Source organism: Lepeophtheirus salmonis, chromosome 7 (assembly GCF_016086655.4).
Source record: "Lepeophtheirus salmonis chromosome 7, UVic_Lsal_1.4, whole genome shotgun sequence".
Lineage (NCBI taxonomy): Eukaryota > Metazoa > Arthropoda > Copepoda > Siphonostomatoida > Caligidae > Lepeophtheirus > Lepeophtheirus salmonis.
In genome coordinates, this window is record NC_052137.2 from 771,182 (window position 1) to 790,958 (window position 19,777).

The 19,777-nt window shown below is 30.5% G+C and overlaps 1 protein-coding gene across 1 annotated transcript in view; it reads left to right on the forward strand.

Moving 5' to 3' along the window:
- Nucleotides 1-572: 572 nt before the first annotated feature.
- The window catches only part of LOC121121324 (neuropilin and tolloid-like protein 1), a 49,918-nt gene continuing 30,713 nt past the window's right edge, over nucleotides 573-19,777 (forward strand). The window contains exons 1-2 of the mRNA XM_040716210.2: nucleotides 573-769; nucleotides 19,161-19,632. Of these exons, the coding sequence (XP_040572144.1) occupies nucleotides 19,293-19,632 (340 nt within the window). The 5' untranslated portion in view covers nucleotides 573-769; nucleotides 19,161-19,292. The remainder of the gene's footprint in view (nucleotides 770-19,160; nucleotides 19,633-19,777) is intronic.

Genomic DNA, 19,777 nt, shown 5'->3' on the forward strand with positions numbered 1-19,777 from the left:
ATGATCTCTTCTTATGAAGTAAAATACCTAGAAAAAGATCCTCAAATTATTTTTTGTAAATCAGCCTGCTTTTATCTTGACACGTTACACATTGCTTTCACTTTTTAAATATATCCTTCCATGAACCCCTTTTTTTCATTTGAGGAAACAAAAACACCCTCCCAACCATTGGTATGAGAATAACTCTGGATCCAAGAAATCCTTCATCACCAACTGCTTTTACTTTTCATATCCCTATTTTACAAAAACATAATACAAGTAAACAAAAACGGAGTGACCTCTCTTGGGAAGTTATTTACCTCCTTCGCAAGTCTATTTTATTATGATGATTATTATTTTTGTGTTTTTTCAAGCATTGTACGCTTTTCCTAAGGATATTGCTGTTGATAATATTAAAGGAAACATCAGCATGAAGTGTGAGCAACGGGGAAAAGGAGGGTGATGCAGGGAAAGAAGGGAAAAGCAAAGGAAATAAAAAGCATTAGGAAAAGCAAAGGAAAAAAATTGTAGCCCGCTCCCCTATAGAGATGTGTCGTCCTTCGGGCCTAATTTTAGATGTAAAAAAAAAAGAAGAAGAAGTTAGAGGGGGGATGTCGGTGTATCTTATAGTAATAGTCATAGTAATATTAACAGCAGTAGTTCATAGAACAACAAAGTGAGAAAGTGCTGAATTCTTGGGCTTGAAATTTTTCAAAAAACAACAATTATAACAGCGTTTCTCGAATGCAATATTTCCCCCCACCAAAAGGCTGAGGAGATGGAACTACGGGTAAGGAGAATAAATCCAATGTTGAATTTTTTGGACAAAAATTTCTAATATTAAATTTTTTAGAAAAAAATTCAAAAATCAACAGCTATTTACAAAAAATTGAAAGGTATAATTTTTTACAAATAAAATTGAAATATTAATTGTTTTAATAAAAATTCCTTAATTTGGAGAGGGCTATAGGCCCTCCAGCCCACCACCTGCAGTCGCCTCCTCTGATATACTTGAATGACTTTTCCCACAAAAGAATGGTCACTAAATAATTATCCTGATCCCGCTTATTATTGTTATTGATATCCTGGAAGAGTCGGCAAACTGCCAATGTGTCTGTCTTTTTTCCAACATGTTTTTGTCAATGCTATTAAAATATAACATACATCTACTAATTTAATGTATTTACATAGAATACGTGCAAATTTATCTAGCACATAGATATTTAGAAATGTAAAACAATATATCACAACTTAGTCGAATTGTAAATGATATGTTGATATTTTACTATGAACATTACTATTTAATTATAGTTTATTTTAATGTCAATGTTATAAGTAAATACACTAGTAAATGGACTCTGTTGTTGTGTTATCTCAGTCTTTTTTAAGACTGAATATTGGAGTCCGGTCCAGTACAACTCGGTATATTTGTCATAAAACTTACAAAGATCGGTCCTTTATGACGTCGATCAACTTCATTTCTTTTTTTTTTAATCAGTTCTACATAGAACTGACAGTCTTAAATACCCTTCCCAAGGACTTTTAGGACCAGTCCTAAGACTGGATTGGACCAAATAAAGACTTTCACAACACTACTGAGTCTTATAGAAACGTCTAAGTTATAAAATCTACCTTTTTGACTGTATTTAACATATAAACGACGGTTATATATTTTTTCTAGAATAAAAGGTATTGGTGTAATTCCATTAAAATTTACGTGTACAACAAAGCGATTGATACAATTCTATATTTGTATCTTCAATTGATATTCCATACTTACTCCATTTGCACTCCAACTGATCCTCTAAAACCCTAAACATACTTATCAGTGATGTAAATCCTATGAATTTTGTAGCTGTCCCGTATTTTTGGAATTGGCAACCTGAAGAATTAATTTTTTTTTTCTTAGAAGTCGTCATTATTATTTAATGAACTTTCTCTCCTTCATAGATTTAATTATATTTAAAACCTAATTTAAGATTAGTCTGTGCATATAAAAGACGGAGAGTAAACTTAAGGAATTGTAGAAGAGTTAAAAGTGAAAGTCTTTGTTAGACTCGGAGTAGAATTCAGGATCGACATCGGATTTATTACTGATAATGTCCATGTTTATTTTCTTCTCTCCTTCCTCACTTGTCAGAGTTGGTTTTAACGAATCTAATCAAACGTCTTGAGGCTTATTCTTTCTCTCCTCCAAAACATTTTTATTTTTCATGTTGATTTTTTTTAACATGACCATTATGAACATGATTTTAATCACTAATACTTATATGTTCGTTACGTTAAGTATGCTGCAATCCCACATAATGTTATCTGTCGTTTCTTGTGTCCAATGGCAGAAAAAGGAAACTCATTGACGATAATATTTACTGGTATCCTTAAGAGTTCCAGAGATCAATCTTTATATAAACTACCGTTTGGAGGATGTTAGATACTTTTTTTTTCATCAAGCATCAAATATAATATTGTATTTTCTTGCAATAATGCTATTTTTGATGTTAAAGGTTCTCCTCTTTATAGCAGTAATTAATAACCCCATCCTACACAAAGCAGCTGTTATTAACAAGGGTCATAATCAAACGTTTATAAAATATGTTTCGAAAGCAGGAGCGACTTCTTCCAGTTGGTCATCTGAAAAAGATATTTTTTCCCAAAGACGTTGTGATTTTTATTTAATCATATACCAGACATCTGCTAGGAACAAGGGCCTTAATTTAGTAGTACCATCTCTCTAGCTCCCGCCTTCTCGTCGCACTCTTTTTTTTTGTTACAAACATTTCAACTCTAATTATGCATTAATAGTCATAGTTCAGTTCTAACAAATGTCTTGCTCCCGCCTTCTCATCGTGCTCTCCAAAATGCATACCCCTATCTATGTGCTAGGTAAGGAAATCATATCTTACTCCCACAAAAAACAAAAAAATTATATAAATCTCTTGTCAATTGGAAAAAAACGTTTATTCTCATAATTTTCTATTTTTTGTATTCATATATAAATGAATGGATATATTGTATTACATAATATCATTATTTGTATATATATATACAATATACATATAATATTTTGTTCATTCATAGTTCAAAGGGAAGCATATATATATATATGTAATTCTAGTTATTGAAAAGTATGTATTTGTTTATTGATGTGCTTAATCCATGGTTTGGCGTTTTTCTCCGTATCGTACAGTACTGGTAATATGTGCGTTAGGGTGGCTCTTAGGTTGTTAATTTACTTAACTAGTCAATGTTGTTGTTTGTATTCCCTCACCCATCCTCCGAAATGGTTCTAATACTATTTGAATATATGTTTTAAAAATATTACCAGAAATTGATATATTTGAGCGACATTCAGAAGTGGTGGACCAATTAACCCCTCAGAATAAAAATACTTACTAAACAACACATTGACTCAGCTAATATTGAAACCATTAAGAACAATATGAAGGCCCTTGGTGCTAACCTAATCTTTAACCTCAACACAATTTTATAAACCACTATTAAATTTAAAAAAAATTCTCCATAATAAATGTAATAGCTAATTCCAGTACTACGACTTATCTCCTAGTAATGTGAAGGACAATTTGAAGTAATTAATAATATATTCAAATACTTTAGATTAATATTAAATTGTATACTTACTATTTTAATACAACTTATGACAGGGTTGATCATCTTCTCTTGTGCTACACGTTTTATTTTTTTCAATTTTTCAAGAGTAAAATTTAAACATGAGGTCTTTTTAAGGAGATTTATTTAACAAAATCATCTGAAAATAGGGCTCAGCACACAACTTTAATACAAAATTTGAGCACTCATATTTTATAATTGCCTCAATATGAGGTCTAAATCCTTTGTTGGCCCACATGCTTTTGATGGAAGCATCTAGAGACAGGACATACTTGTGAAGGTTAGATCACACCATCTCCTTCAGAAGTACATAGATAAAGTAGTCCAAGAGGGTTGTGCTGGAAAGGATGGGGGTCACACGTTGAGATACCAAAATGTCCTGAAAGTCGTTTTTTATGAAGGCCTGGGTCTTGGCAGCGCGATGCCACGGAGCTTCGTCTTGAGGGAAAATAAAACTGTCCCCGAACTTTTCTCTAGCCCAAAGTAGAACTTTCTTATCCAGAAGTTTGATGTAAGTATCTGCATTGAGCATCTCCTTCCTCCTCACAAAAGTTGGAGGGTAGACTCAACAACGCCCAAGACCATGCTTCCAAATGAAATTTTTTGATTTGAAGACACTGAAGGTCAGACATTGTCTGGATGTTTGGTTGTAACGTTGTAGCTTTTCTGTTTATTCATAACAACAATGAAAAAAATTTCATCAAAAAAGACCAAAACTTTCCCAAATTTTTATTGGCGTTTTGAAAATATAGAATCTTCTTTGCTCTTTCCCACCCTCTCAGCTTGCTCTGTTCAGAGATAAGATGTACTGTTGTCCTCCTTGTTGATTTTGTACCAGCGTCATTTCAGATTGAAAATAATAAAATGTGTACCACTATATAAGACCAACCCTGTATTGGTTCTTAAACTTTCGAATAAAACAGTAAATTTCCCAGCACAAAATAAACATAAGAGCTCCAAATAACAGTTCCTTTTGTAAATTATGTATTTATTATACAATATGGTAAATATTAGAGTATCTAATTAATCCTTTGATAACGATTGAAATTGTAACTACAAACGTAACACCACTATTAAAAGTATTGGCATACATTTATTGATGCTGACAGACAAATATTATTAGAAAAATATGAGAGATATGATGTTCCTCAACATAAACATAATCATGAACAAAAATTAATAAAATGAAAAAATCCTGAATACCTAAGAAGAAATCCATTATTTTCGGAATAGATGTCTTTAGTAATGGATATCTCGTGTTGTATAAATGCAATCATAATATCACTTTAAATTGAACTAAAATATAGAATCTTATATATGAATAAATTATCCTTTGTCGTCGAAATGTCTTTTGACGAAAATGCTATGAGTCAATTGTCCTAGAATCCTTACAAAGATACGATTTCGTTCCTAAAAAACTTTTCAGAAAGTTTTGTGATTGTTTGACTCAGTATTGTTTGAGCAGTTGTCAAAGATGGACATTAGCAAATTAGAAGTACTCTATATTATACAGTTTTTCTTCGAACTGTCTACAACTTTAATTAGTGCAATTTGTGACACACACAAAGGGCTAATAAGATTAATTTGTTGATCAAAATGGACGATAATTCATTGAAATATACAAATGTACTCCAGAGTCTATTTTATGATAAATCACTCAAGCTTGCTTTAATACTGATTCAACCCATATTCAAAAGGGGGTGAGAGAAGTAGAAATATAATATTGATTTTTAGGGCCACCCTAATGCGTGTCTTAATGCTTCATCATCTCAGTTATACATACTTCATTAGTCATTTGCTGAACAAAAAGATAAAGAAAGAAAAAATGAATGATGTGGAAATAATTTTGAAAAATAAATAAATAGAAAAAGTTTAATTGTTTCTACTGAGGGAATGATGAATCTGTATTTGTTTATAAAGACGAACTGCCTGTTGGGGCTTGTAAAATACAATATGTAGATAACTAATTATAAATTGCTTTTTTTTTTGTAAATTTACCTCCGTTACTTCCCTTCGAATCCTAAATCGAGTATTTACGAAGGTTAAGGTTGTTTATCCATAAAAAATAGGACCTGTCGTATGTAAAAAAAAATAACGAGAAAATTAACGTGGTCACCCAAACAACTTTAAGAATGTTTAAGAGGAAAACAGCTTTGCTGTCATGACGTTTTATTAGATGAGCTGAATCAGCCTGTGAGAAGAAGGAAATAATCTCAAATCCAACTCCTTATCCTGCAGGTATATAGCAGGGGCGTCCGCAGGGAGTGGGCTGGAGGGACTATAGGAATTTTGCTTCATACTAAAATTTCGTTTCGTCGTTCAGGTAAATTAGAGCCAAAAATTTCCAAAAAATAAATTTTTCAATTGAAAAAATTTTATATTTGAATTTTAGTTTTTGAATTTTTTTCCATAATTTCCTTTTTTTGTGAAAACTTATGGATTCTTGAAAAAAAAATCGAAAAATTCATTATTTGAAGTTTAATTTTTGGAATTTTTTTTTCCAAAGAAATCATTTTTTTGTAAATAACTATAAACTTTTGATTTTTTTTTACAATAAATTAAATTTTTAATATTTTGTATTTCATACAAAATGAAAGTAAATATAACATTTAAACATATCACGAATTGGTCTTGAGTTGTCCTTTCTTGATTCCATAAAAATAACATTTTTCTTAATTTAGTCATCTTACTAAAAAGCTTGGTGTCCCAATTCTATACATAATACTCCTCATTCTTCATGTTATTGTAATTACAGACTATAAGTCACACCTAAATCGAATCCAATAGTTAACATATAAAGAGGGCATTTTGTCATCAAGAAAAACATTATATTCTTAATTCATAAAAAGAAAGAGCATTAAACTAAATAATTATTCAAAGGCACAGAATTAAATTAAACCCCAACTATTAGAAAACAAGAAATGTTCTATACAGAACAAGATTTGCTCTCTCTTTTCATATTGATTGCGGTGAAGATAAATTATGAGCACGCACATAAACATTCTTTGAAGTCTTGAATACTAATTCCAGAATTGATTTATGACTTAGAAACTACAAAGAGTCCATCTACCAAAAATTGGAAAAAAGGATAAATTAAGAATTTATATATAAAGATACATATAATAGAAACCAAACATTAACATGGTGACCCTGACCATTTAAAGAATGGTCAGGGTGAGAGAAGCTTTGTTGTCATAAAATCAAGACTAACTACACGTAGTTATTAAAGGTAAGAAATAAACACAATTTTTAGTATCAAACAAGGAAACATGCTGGAGTTGCTCCGTTCTTGATCATCAATTCTATTTTGAGCCCAACAGGGAATTACTTTTATAACTAGTGATGGAAATTGTAAGCATTTTGATGATGTAAAAAACCAATCAAAAGTCAATATGATAACCCTGACAATTTGAAGAATACTTTGTTAGTTGTCATGACGTTAATTAGATCAGCCATATAATACTAGAAACCTGTAAGCTAAAGCTAAATACACCCTCTTCAAGCGGGATAGAAGGACTGATAAATTAATGCAATGATATAAAAAAAGTTCGAAATCTAAAATAGATATTATCAATTATGAAAATTGTGTTTTTAACATTGGCATGTTAAAAAAAAAGATAACAAAAATCAACATGGTAACACAATTTGAAGAATGTTTCGGAGTATATCAGCAACAATCAGCTGTAATAAGGGAGGAAGAGGATAAATAAATAAACGGAAAAATTACAAGAATTACGACGATGTCAAGCCTCATTTTTACTCCGAGTCCAACAGGGACTTACAATTAGAACTTCTCAACAAATCGTTGTGCTACGCTTTGTCTTTTATGACACCACACAAAAGTACAATCAGGTTTTGAATCTATTTAGGAAAGGATGCTGACTACTCAGGAATTGAATAATAATCACAACTGCTAAGAAAAAGGAAATTCATTCTGAGGATTACCAATTAAAAAAAAACAAAAAAAAAACGGGCCAACTAACAAAATCACAGGATTGAGGAGTTTATTTTGTAGCACATAATTATCAAATAAGAGAAAAATATGCAATTATTTTCAAGAGCATCCTATACTTAGATAAACGTCTGTAGATAGCGAATAATCCTTCAAAAGTAAAGGCAAAATTCGTATATTTTAAATATTTTTTTTTTACAAAATCACTTCTCCTTAAGTAAGCAATTACTTAATCACCTTTTGAAGGAAAAAGGAAATTGGTCATTTACTCAGACATAGATTTATATTTATTTTGTAATTATTAGACAATACAAATTGATTTGACCACTTATTTATAAAATTAAGTTTAGTTCTTTCTGTCTTCCAAGAACCTAATATTTATTTATTCGGTATCAATATTTAAATTATATAAAACAAATAATTTAAAAGTAAATATATTTCGACAATATATCTAAAAATAATAGTATTATAAAATAGAGATCCTCGATGAAATAAGTTCCTTTCAATATGTAACTCCCTATTCAATTAAGTCAGTTAAACATTTATCACATTAAAACGAGTGCAAATCTGATTCACTTATTATTTTCCAACTCCATTTAAAACTCTCATACCCCTCAAAGGGAACTATGAAAGACTTTACTTAAATCCGCGTTGTTACTGCCTTTCTTATACCTGTATCTTTATCATCTACTTGAGTTTATTCGATCCATGTATTCTTCTCCAACGAGTACTTTTGCTCTTATTAAAATGAGTTTATTAATTGTGAATATATTTCGGCAAGTTGGGGGTTTTTTTTTTGTCACTCCAAAGAACCGTTCTACCTTATAGTTTTTTTAAACCCAACAAATGGTATCATTAGAGATGGAATTTTGATAAAAGCCCGAGCAGAAAGTGGGAGAGAGACATATGGTATTACTAAATTAATATATCAGCTGGCTATTAAATGATTTTGGGTGGGAGAAAGCAAAGTACTTCCATACAGGGTAGAACCTTCTACATTTAAAATAACATAGCATTAGTGGAGACAAATACTATAATTATATTTGAATTCATATATATTTATTTTATTACATATTTTTATAACAATTATGTCCAAAATTAGGCGAGAATGCTTACTTCAGAAGGAAAACTGAACACGACGTTGACCTGTTGAATAATAATGCACAAACAAGATAAACGAGAGCACGCAACAACTGTATTTTCTATTTTGATCGTTAAAGTTTGTTTTTTCTTTACATAGATCCCTTATTTATGTATAAGTATTTAGCTAGTTTTCTTCCTTCTGACGATTTTCCATAGTCCGTGACGATAAGTAGACAATTTTCCATTTCACTGCATCCCATGGGTTTGTAAATTAAGTATAATTGAATTTTGCATCAATTATTATCACCTTGTATGCCATAATTTGGTATTCTTACTTTTTGGATCATGATTAATTATACTAAACCAAGCTTAATGGAGTCACTATTGCAATATAAAAGACCTTCTTGTAAATATAGTGAACTATATCTAGAGTTGTATATAATATGATCGCTATGGAAAATAAAACAAAAAATGATATGATAACTCTGAAGAATTAGACGAATGTTTGGTACTCAGTTGTTATTTGGAACAAGAACGTCCGAAGGATTATATTTTGAGGGGGGGGGGGGTTAATTAAAAAATTAAAAAATCCACTGCTGTTTATAAAAAATTTCAAATATTATATATTTTGGAAAACAATTTCAAAAGTTCATTGCTATTCTCCAAAAAATTGAATTTTGGAAAAAAAAAAATCAAAACTCGACAGCAATTTACAGTAAAATAAATTTTTTGGAAAAAAAGAATCAAAAATTAAATTTCAAATATTCAATTTATCCGAGAAAAATTTCAAAAATCCATAACTATAATCAAAAAATTTAAGTTTTTTATAAAAATAAATTAAATTTCAAATATAAAATAGTCTAGCAAAAAGAAAATATTCCTTAGTTTGGTGGTGGGGGGGGGGGTGGAGGGGGAGATACAGCTCCTCCAGCCAAGATCCTGGGAACACCCCTGAGTACGTAGTTTCTTCCAGGAGTGTTTTGATCCTAGGAAGTATATATAGATAAGTGAAAATGTGAAATTGTGGATATCCTCGTTAGCATACCACATATAAAATTGTGGGAGTTATCATGTCATTTCTTTGTCTGTATTTTGTAGCATACAGGCTGGCCATATTTTATACACTCTAGTTCCGTCCATTTCTCGTCAAACATCCTGAAAATGGAGTTGTAGAATACCTGCTGGTATGATTAAAGAAAGAACCCTAAATCAACAGCGCTTAAATTAGATTAGCTGCGAGGAAATATGTAAATCCAAATCCTTCCCCGTTTCTAGCATTGAAATAGGCGGGAATTATTCCAATATCAATCTTCAACTTCTTTGAATCCAACAAGAATTCAATCAACCAATAGTGCTACTCTTCGTCTTCTAAGCCAGGTGTAATTAAACTTATGCCGTAGCGGCCAGGTCGCTTGTTGGTTCCTCTGAGTCGCTCACTGGACTTGTTCTAAAAATATATATGTATGCTTTTGATTTCTTGAATCGTTTCTAGCTTTTTTTTGAGGTGGTAGCCATCAGGCCTTTTGGGATTCTTAAATTAGCCCTCAGCTTTAAAAAAGTATATATACTCATTTCTAATGACTGGTGATTACTTTATACTTAGATTTTCTCTCCTCAAAAATTAAATAATTATGATAACAGCTTAAGTAAATAAGAAAGCCTATCCAGGTTGCAAATACAAAAGTATCGTACGCGTTCTTGGTCATATTTTATACAACCAGATCAATAAAAAAAATTGAAATCTACTGTTCAACATAGAGTATAAGATAACATTGATTCATTAGACCTAAGCAGGACTGTACAAAAAAAAAAAAAAAAACTAGCTGACAAAATATTAACAAAGTTTTATTCTTTTGTAAAAAGATAATATTTTGTATTTATTAAGGAGCAAAATTGCTTGCTAATTCATTTCGAGTTCATTTTTTTTTCTTCTCCTTATTCTTTAAATGAACAAACATTAGCTATAAAAAAATATATTATATTATATTATGTATAGATATATATACTGAGTGCATCGTTCTTGTTGAAAACCTTTTTCAATCTTAAGTTATGGCTTTCTCATAGGTTAATATTTTATTTGTCATTAATATCAATTATTATGACATAATTTGAACATTTTGTTTTTGTAATAAAATATTCCCCAAAATAAACAGTAAAACCACAATTTTAAAATAACAGAACTACGCAAAAGAGTAATTGCACGTATTTTACCCGTAGAACGACCTATTCACATTGTTAGTTACATCTGCATATCTAGATTTTAATATCAAGAAAATTTATAATGAGTGTAGCAACGTAAAAAAAAGTAAATACCTAGAAAACCTTGATTTGTTCGATCCGAGGGCTTTGTTACGTCTGTCAAGTCTAAAATATCCAATAATCCACGAATTACAATAATAGAACTATAAAGAGAGCTAAAAGTATCAGAAGCTATATAATTGAAGACATTGGTATTAGGAGGAAGGTTGTGAAGCTGATTTAGTCCTTGGCCTCCCTTAAACATTGATGAAAGGTTGGAGAGGACGATTAAGATATTGAATTAGTTAAAAAAATATCGAGGAATATTACCAAAGACTTGGGAATTAAGGGTAAAGTTGTGCTGTGTGTTCGTATGGGTATAAATTTAACAAAAGGCTGAAGGAGTCTGATATTGATAAATTTTGCGGGGCTATAGATTATCGGGCTAAATTTTCTGTAGAATAAGATTCATTTTTCTAACAAAGTCCTAACTGTTCAACAACTCACGACGCACCCGGTATAGGTATATATATATTGTCCAAATGATGTATTATTATCGACTTGACTTCTTTTAATTAAACTCTTAATTAATGAATCTCTCTCTTTCTCTCTGTTACACCCACACTTCTGTAATCATTGTTTAGTAACACACAAAAAATGCAAAAATAACAAAAAAAATGAGTTAGTGCAAAATGGTTATACTAAAATATTATATATATTTTGCTTTATTTGAGAACATGCTCACTCAATGAAAAAAAAATATAATCAATCTTTCTAAGAGATTTCAAATATCTTCTTTTTTATGTGCCTTTTCTTCAATAAGACAATTTTTACCCTCCCCTTCACTCTAAAATATAATTTTATATTAATTTTTTTCATGAAAATGTGTAAGTTAGCTAAAATAATTTATATCCTGCCTTCACAAAAAATAAAAGAAAAGAAGATATCGAAAGTATATTCATAGATTCAATTTAACAAATTTTAATTACTATTTTATTGTTTTTTTTTATAAAATACTTACAGTGATTATATATAAGTAAACATTATAAAGACTGTTTAACGTCCGGCACGACTTGCTTGCAGATGTACGGCGCTTGTATTGAGGAAAAACTCCATAGGATTTTAAACGATAAATATGGCTGAAAACATTATGGAATGTAAAAAAATGGTGCAACAGAGTAATTTGAATTTTTCGATTGAAATTCGACTTCTTCTTAGATTTAAAAAAAATTGAGAACTTGTCAATTTTTATTGTAAAGAGGGCCCCCTAGTGGCTATTTTTCTACATCAAGCGTTCCTTTTGTATTAAAATTACTCCAGCTGACATAGGAATGGTCTTTTGAGATCCATATATATATTTTTCTCTAGGAGCAAGTGAGGATCGAACCTATGCACATTGTGTTCAAGGAAATAATTTATTCCTCACTTTTTACGGTTCTAGTTTCCTTTGTCGAAAAATTTAATGTCGAAAGCAGCTTTAACCGAACAGACACTATGTTGAATGACTACATTGCTGAACAGACACTTTGCTGAATGACCACTTTATAGCAAGGACAATTTCCCAAAAAAATCAAAAAGATATTTCATGATGATTATACTAAGTAATTAATTATCTATTAGGCCAGGGATTCTCAGCCTTTCTTTTAGAGGTGTACCATTTGTATAATATTTATTTCACAAAAGTACACCATTACCAGTACAAAGCATTTTCAGCTTCAATGACAGTATTTTATATTGCAGAGGGTCTTGGTTTTTTGATTTTTTTTTTTTTAAAAAGACCAAAATTTAAAAATTTCAGAAAAAAATCATCAAATTATTCAATTTTTTTTTTAAAAATCCTCAGCTTTTCAAAAAAAAAAAAATTATTATTAAAAATTTCAAAAAACCTGAGCTATTCACAAAAAATACAATTTATTGAATTTTTTTTTTTAAATCCATATTTATTTGTCATAAAATTAAGTTGTTTATTTATAATTCAAAATCCACAGTTGCTTACAAAAAATTAACTTTTTTGGAAAAAAAAATAAAAAATCCCATGCTCTTCACAAAAAATCAAATTTTTGGGAAATTTTTTTCAAAAAATCATACCTATTCCCAAAAAATTAAGTTAAAAAAAAAATTTCAAATATTTTTCGGAGAAAAATTTCCATTATTAAATTTCTCTGGAAAAAAAAATATTCCTTTATTTTTTTTTTTTTTTTTTGGGGGGCTACAACCCCTCCAGCCCAACACCTGCGGACACACCTGAGTTATGTACCAATTGTAAAATATTCTTTCAAAATCGCAATTACTCCCTGGAGTGTCTCCAAGTACCACAAGGGGATGACATATCCCAATTTAGAACCACTGTACTAGACTAATTTCAGAACAAACAAATCTATAGAGTCAGAAATAACTTAATGGGTAGAAAAGTGTCCCTTAGGAGTTGACCAGATACGTATGAGCTCCAACACATACAATTCAAATGGTTGATTCATCGGTATTGTCCATTGAATCTCAATCATTGATTGGTTTACTTCTTCATTCTTATTTAAACATTTCATTATCTTTCTAATATATTTATTGGGCGGTTATCATGATTTATGTTTCAACAATTCTACAAGTGGTTCAATTTAACTTTTGAAGCGTTCGTAAAATGAAATGAGTCAATTTTTATTAATTAATGAAAAATAAATCATTCAATTTGAAAGACTTTTTTAATATTTTATCCTTTAAAATTGGAGTAATATGATTAATTCCATGATATTGAAGTATGAATCATCATAAAATATTTATAGTACTGTTTTTGGGAAGGTGTCTATTCTGAAAATAAGTTATGCGGCAAAGTGTCTGTGTACGACTTTTTACATGTCTTTAGATATATCCCTTCTTTTTTATTTGACGAAAGAAAAACACCATTTTAACCATTGGAAGGAACAACTCCCCATATCCAAACAATGACAAATTGTATTCACTTTTTCTGTTCTCAAAATACACATTCAGATCCTACTTTAATAAAAAAAAATCTATTAATACAAATATATTTATGACGTATCATGATAAAGACCAGTCGAAAATTGTTTCAATGATAATTGATCAGTAAGCTAAAATAATCGATATTTTCTTTAAATTTTATCTGTAGTATGTGTAATCAAAATTATATATTTAATTTTAAACATAGACATAGATTGGCCTTGATTAAAAAGAAACAAAACCCACGACTTCTAAGCCCTTAAATCTTAAATGAGGAGAATCATGAAATAGTTCAAAGCCTTATCCTTTATAATTACATACCGACAAATAATAATTTCCTAACATAAAGTTGTATAATGCTCTGTAAAAAAATATTATAATATTATTTTATGAAGTAAAAGTTAGAAAGATAAAAATCCTTTGTTTCTCAATTTCTTCTTTTTGGTCCCAGCCTGCTTTTATGCTGACACGTCACTAATCCTATATCCATATTTTTTTTCTTCTATAGAATAAGCCACAAATTGTTAGTAATTTCATTATTATTATTTGATATATGGTTTATAAGAGCCCTAAAACTTATGGGATGGAAGTGGGCGTAGAATGATTCCTACACTCTGTTTCATTGTGTGGTCATTTAAGTTTTGTGTGGGGTTTTACAGGGATTTCTTATAGCCAAACTATGGAGAAGAAAAAAAGTTAAATTAAATTGTGTAAAGTATGGATACACACGCAACTTAATTCCTATAAAGTTTTTTTTTTTTTTTTTTTTTTCTAAAAGTTATTCGTAAATAACTCACCTCACTTATCAAAAGGATTTGTTATGTGGCTTAACAAAAAAGAACAACAAAAAAAAAAAAAGAACAAAAATCAAGAAAGTGAGAAATATCCATGTTTTTTTTTACAAAATCATATATACGTATTTGTATATGTGTAATTGAAAACTAGACGTTTTGAATCTGGAATTTTCACAAGTTTAATTTTGAAAACTAGGGGAGCTACATTAACTAAACTTTGTTAATGCACACAGTTGGTCAAGTGATGGCCAGAATTACCCATTCATCTCATGCATTTTTATTATTCCTCTCTTTTATAAGTGTCCAAATTTCAACGACGCACCCAGTACATGCAACCAATATTTCATACTCATATTTTCGTCAATTTAAGGATTTGATTTCAAACTTCTGGGATGTGTTGAGCGACTCAAAAATATTAACTATATTGTAGACACTTAGTTTGATTTATGCTACTTAATTAAGTCCCCATATTGCTCATTTCTTTTAAAATATGCCAATTTATAATGATTTCATTGTGACGATGAATTTCCTCTACTTTAATTGCAATTTGTGAGACACTCAAAGGCTATATACGAGATTAATTTGTCGCTAGAAGTTCAAGATAATTTGTGGAAGAATAGAAATGTAATCGTTTATGTTGTTTTTGTGTTGACAAGCCACATTTGTTTGTTTTCTTTATATACATACACCAATTTACTAATGGCTTGTATACATAATATGACCATGGATTTACGTAATATTTGGTTACTTCAATTATTCAATCAAAGGAGCAAAAAATACCTTTGAAGAGCTAAATACCTACATACGTGATGATTTTTGAATCAAGAGAATACAAATAGATGTATGATGAAGTTATTAGTCTTGATACTCGATCCAAGATCTATTTTTTTTCGATACACCGATTCGGACCAATGCGTCTGTTTCTTCTCTCCTTATCAGTGTTTTAAAAGTTGATTGGTTAAATTAGATTGAGCTCCTTTTAAGCTCTGAACAACTAGAGATTATAATTGTAATAGTTATTTAATAGTTTGAATGAATTGGCCAACAATTACGAACTGATTTTGTGCTTTTGTTTCGTTTCCTCTTGGGTAAAGGTTGTGTGATTAACAACGTGTTAGATCAATGCTTTGGGTTTCACTTTATGTACCCATTTCTTCCTTATTCAGATTTTTGAGTTGTATAAAAGTAATTTATGTAACACATTTAACTTCATATAATAGTCGATGTTCATCCTATTGAAACATAATTGACGTCATCTACAATGCATCTATACAATCGGGGTCTAGACCGAATTTTAAATGAAATCAATCAACTGCAATTATTGGTTACACATTAGTATTGAGACACGGTGCAAGATAATTCTTTTTTGCAGTTTGGGTATAACTGGTTTTTTAGACAGTTTTGGACCTAAATTAAAACGTTTACAAAACGTATACCTATTTTTTTGGTCTCAATAACTGGAACTTATTCTCTCCCATTTCTGATTTAAGAGTTCTAGAAATATGACTTATGCAACACGTTTAAATTCATTTCATGTTAATGTAGGTCGATGTTCACAATTTTGAAGCACAACTGACGTCATCAACACTTATTTATCTATAGAATCCGTCAAGACCAATTTTTTCTTTGAGACCGATCCAAACAAAATTTTATTTTGTTTGGATCGGTCCAGAATGAAATTCTTTAAATGGCGAAATGAGTTTTGTACACTTAAAACCACAACGGTCTCAGACTGGTCCAGGATTTTCAAACCAAATCCCATTTTACATCCCTAGTAGCTATATGTGTGATGGTGTTTTAAGGTTCGTGACTAGATCGCTTTCTCATAATATTTACAAACATGATCGTGATAGGCGTTCATGAAAGTATTTATTTAACATACAAACTTATTTGGTTCTTAAATTATCCTCATTTCATGTTCTAGCTTAAATATTTATACATAGCACATATTCTGTGAGTTTTTGAAACTTTCCCAAAGAGTTAACAAACAAAAAGTTAAGCTCCCTTTTTGATTCCACAAAAGAAAGGAAGGAAAAGAAAGAGGGAAACCATTTGTTTATGGGTACCCATGTATCAGCATATGTAAATGTATAAAACAATACAAATAATTGTATAATAACATTTTAGCTAAACAGTACAAAAACAAACTGTGATTATTTTTCTTAAAAGAGTTTTGAACAGAAATAACTTAACGCATTCAAATTTTAGTTGGATGAAATTGATTTCATCATTTTGGGTGCCATACAAGGATTCTAAATTGATGCGATTTTTTCAAATCAAGTAAATTAGAAGCCGATTTATTCCAGAAAAACCAACATTTTTAGTACTTTCTACCAAATTGCCAATAACTAACTAACTCATCAACTAATCATCTACGATAATAAAGGAACTTTTTTCTTTTTGTATAAATAACTATTTCACTAAAACCTCTTTCATTTCTTTTATTTCAAGTATTGACGTCACGTATCAGATATGCTTTAAACAGTATAAAATTTAACTTTAAATCTGTACAATTATTATGAAAATATTATAAAATGTTTTTGATTATAAAACTTGGGAATCCGAAGTAATGTTGTCGAGCTCTGTATTTGAAAGGCCATATTGTAACTTTAAAAAAAGTCTTATTCATCAAATGAAGGCTCCAGTCTATGGATAATATTCCTAAGTGTCGTAACACTTCCTACAAGTTATGAAGCCCGTGATTGAGCAAATAAAGTGACCAAATGAATGAGTCATTTATAATTTATAATAAATTTAAACAATAATGCAATGACGTAGCTCAATGGACAACGCGCTCCGGAGAAATTATTCTCTTGAACTCAATGTGTGTAGGTTGACGCCCAGTCGTTCCTAGAGAAGGATATATACTTTATGTATATGGATTTCACCCAAAGATTCCTAGGTTAGATGGAGTAATTGTAATACTATAATGTTTACCTAAACTTAATCAAGACAACTCCATCGGATCAATTAAAGGAACATAAAAAAAATGCAATAAATTTGGAATTTATCATTTTCTCGATTTTTTTATATTAAGTTTACATTTGTGTTGACACACCAGCACAAGCTGCAATTTGGGAGCATTAATTTTGAAAATTTCATATTAGGAATATTTGTCATGGTCATTTCGTTACAATTAAATTATTCGTTCCTTGTGTACACTCTAATTTGGTACACGCTTAGCACTGGCCTTTACCTCAATACGTGTCCATATACTGTAATCGAGAGGCTTGAGGTCCAGGCAGGGATCCAAAAAATTGTGGGTGATTTTAGCAATATAGTCAATGACAAAGTCATCTCCAGCAGACGTACTTTATTCGATGTAAAGTTAACCAGGATACGTGTAGTTCAATAAGAATTTCCTGAACTTTAGCATTGACATGCAGCATACTTTAGATATGATTGCAGATCCCTGATTGTATCTCAAAAATACGTTGACATATTTGAATTTTTTTTTAGTAAATGCAGAGAAGCAATAGATAATTATTCGCCATTTTTGACGAAACTTTTGGATAATGCTTCATCATACCTCTAAAAAAATCATCAATAATTAAATGTACACCCTGATTATTCGAGGTGAGTTCAAAAAGTAAGGTGACTTTTCAAATTATACGGACATGGTACATTTGAAATGCTCTATTTTTTATGTAGGAACACTTATCACGAACATATATTTACTTATTGTTTCAGCTATATTGAGTTTGAGTTTATATTAAGTGTATATGAGTTTGTTTATGGGAATCATTATGGTTAGAAGTATTTTATGTGTTAAGCGATTTTTTTGACCGTGAAAAATATGGACCAACGAATGTTTATCATATTTTGATTAAAAAATGAAACTAAACGCTCCAAAACACTGGAAATAATGACAATGGCATACAATGAAACTGTTCTGAGTAAAAAGAACTGTTTAAAAGAGGTAACAACTCTTCCAAGATGGGTGGAAAGATGTGAATGACGAGCCTAACTGTGAACGCCCAAACACGTCAATAACAAATGAAAATGTTCAAACAGTGAATATATTTTTTAAACTGTCGAATCACTAAAAGAGTGGTTCCTTAGGAAATTGATATATCAGTTGGCTCGTATTTTAATTTTTTCGAATATTTTGGGCATGAGACGAGATCAACGCTCATTAGCTGTTGACACACGTCAATGATGGTTCTGATTTGCTCAACAGGGCCATAACTTGGCCGAATCATGGGTATATGGTTATAATATAAAAATCAATGCCCAATAGAAGAGTGTACAAAAAATCCACTAAGCATTATGCCTCTCACAAACAAACTAAAAATATCATATTGCTGAAGTAGTAAATATATGTTTGTGGCGAATGTACTAACATAAAAAAAATCAAGTATATCAAATGTACGCTGCCTGTAAAATTTGAAAAGTCATCTTACTTCTTGACCCCACTTCGATTATATATATGTATAGAAAAAGCTTCTAACACGAACCACGAAATGATATCTAAATCTATTTATGGGCTACTTTGAGTATAAGTACTAAATATATATTTTTTGACGACTTTTCAGAATTGAAATAATGGCCTTTGATGTTGAGGAAGAGTCAATCAGAGTCACTCAAAGAATCTTTTAATCACTCCTAGGATACACGCCAAGCATCTCCCTTTCTTCTTTTTCTCCTCATCTGCCTTCATCACCATCATGTACCATCTATACCTCATTGCCACATTCATCATTGTTCACGTCTCAGGACAAGTCTCTCAAGAAAATAAAAAGAGAATTGATCCTAAAATCCTGGAGGAGTATTGCAAGGCATTTACCGTAGGCAAAAGCTTAGAACAAAAGTTCTTTAGCCCAATGCATCCCAAAGAATACCCTCCGGATATTAATTGCTTCCGTACAATTACTGCCGATTATGGAAACTTTGTTCGTATTGATTTCCGTGATGATTTCCTCATAGAGCCTCCTGCGAATTCTAAGGACTGCGAATATGATTTCCTAGAGATCCGTGATGGAGATCAGGGATATTCTCCCCTCATTGGTAAGATTCATTTATTTATTATTTAATCTAATCATCTGGTGCAGTAGTTCTCAAATGATGATATCTGTAACCAGTGGCGTCCTTTTTGTTAGCCCAAATGATGAAAGCTAGCAACGCTACTACTGATGCTGGCTCACGAGCTGGT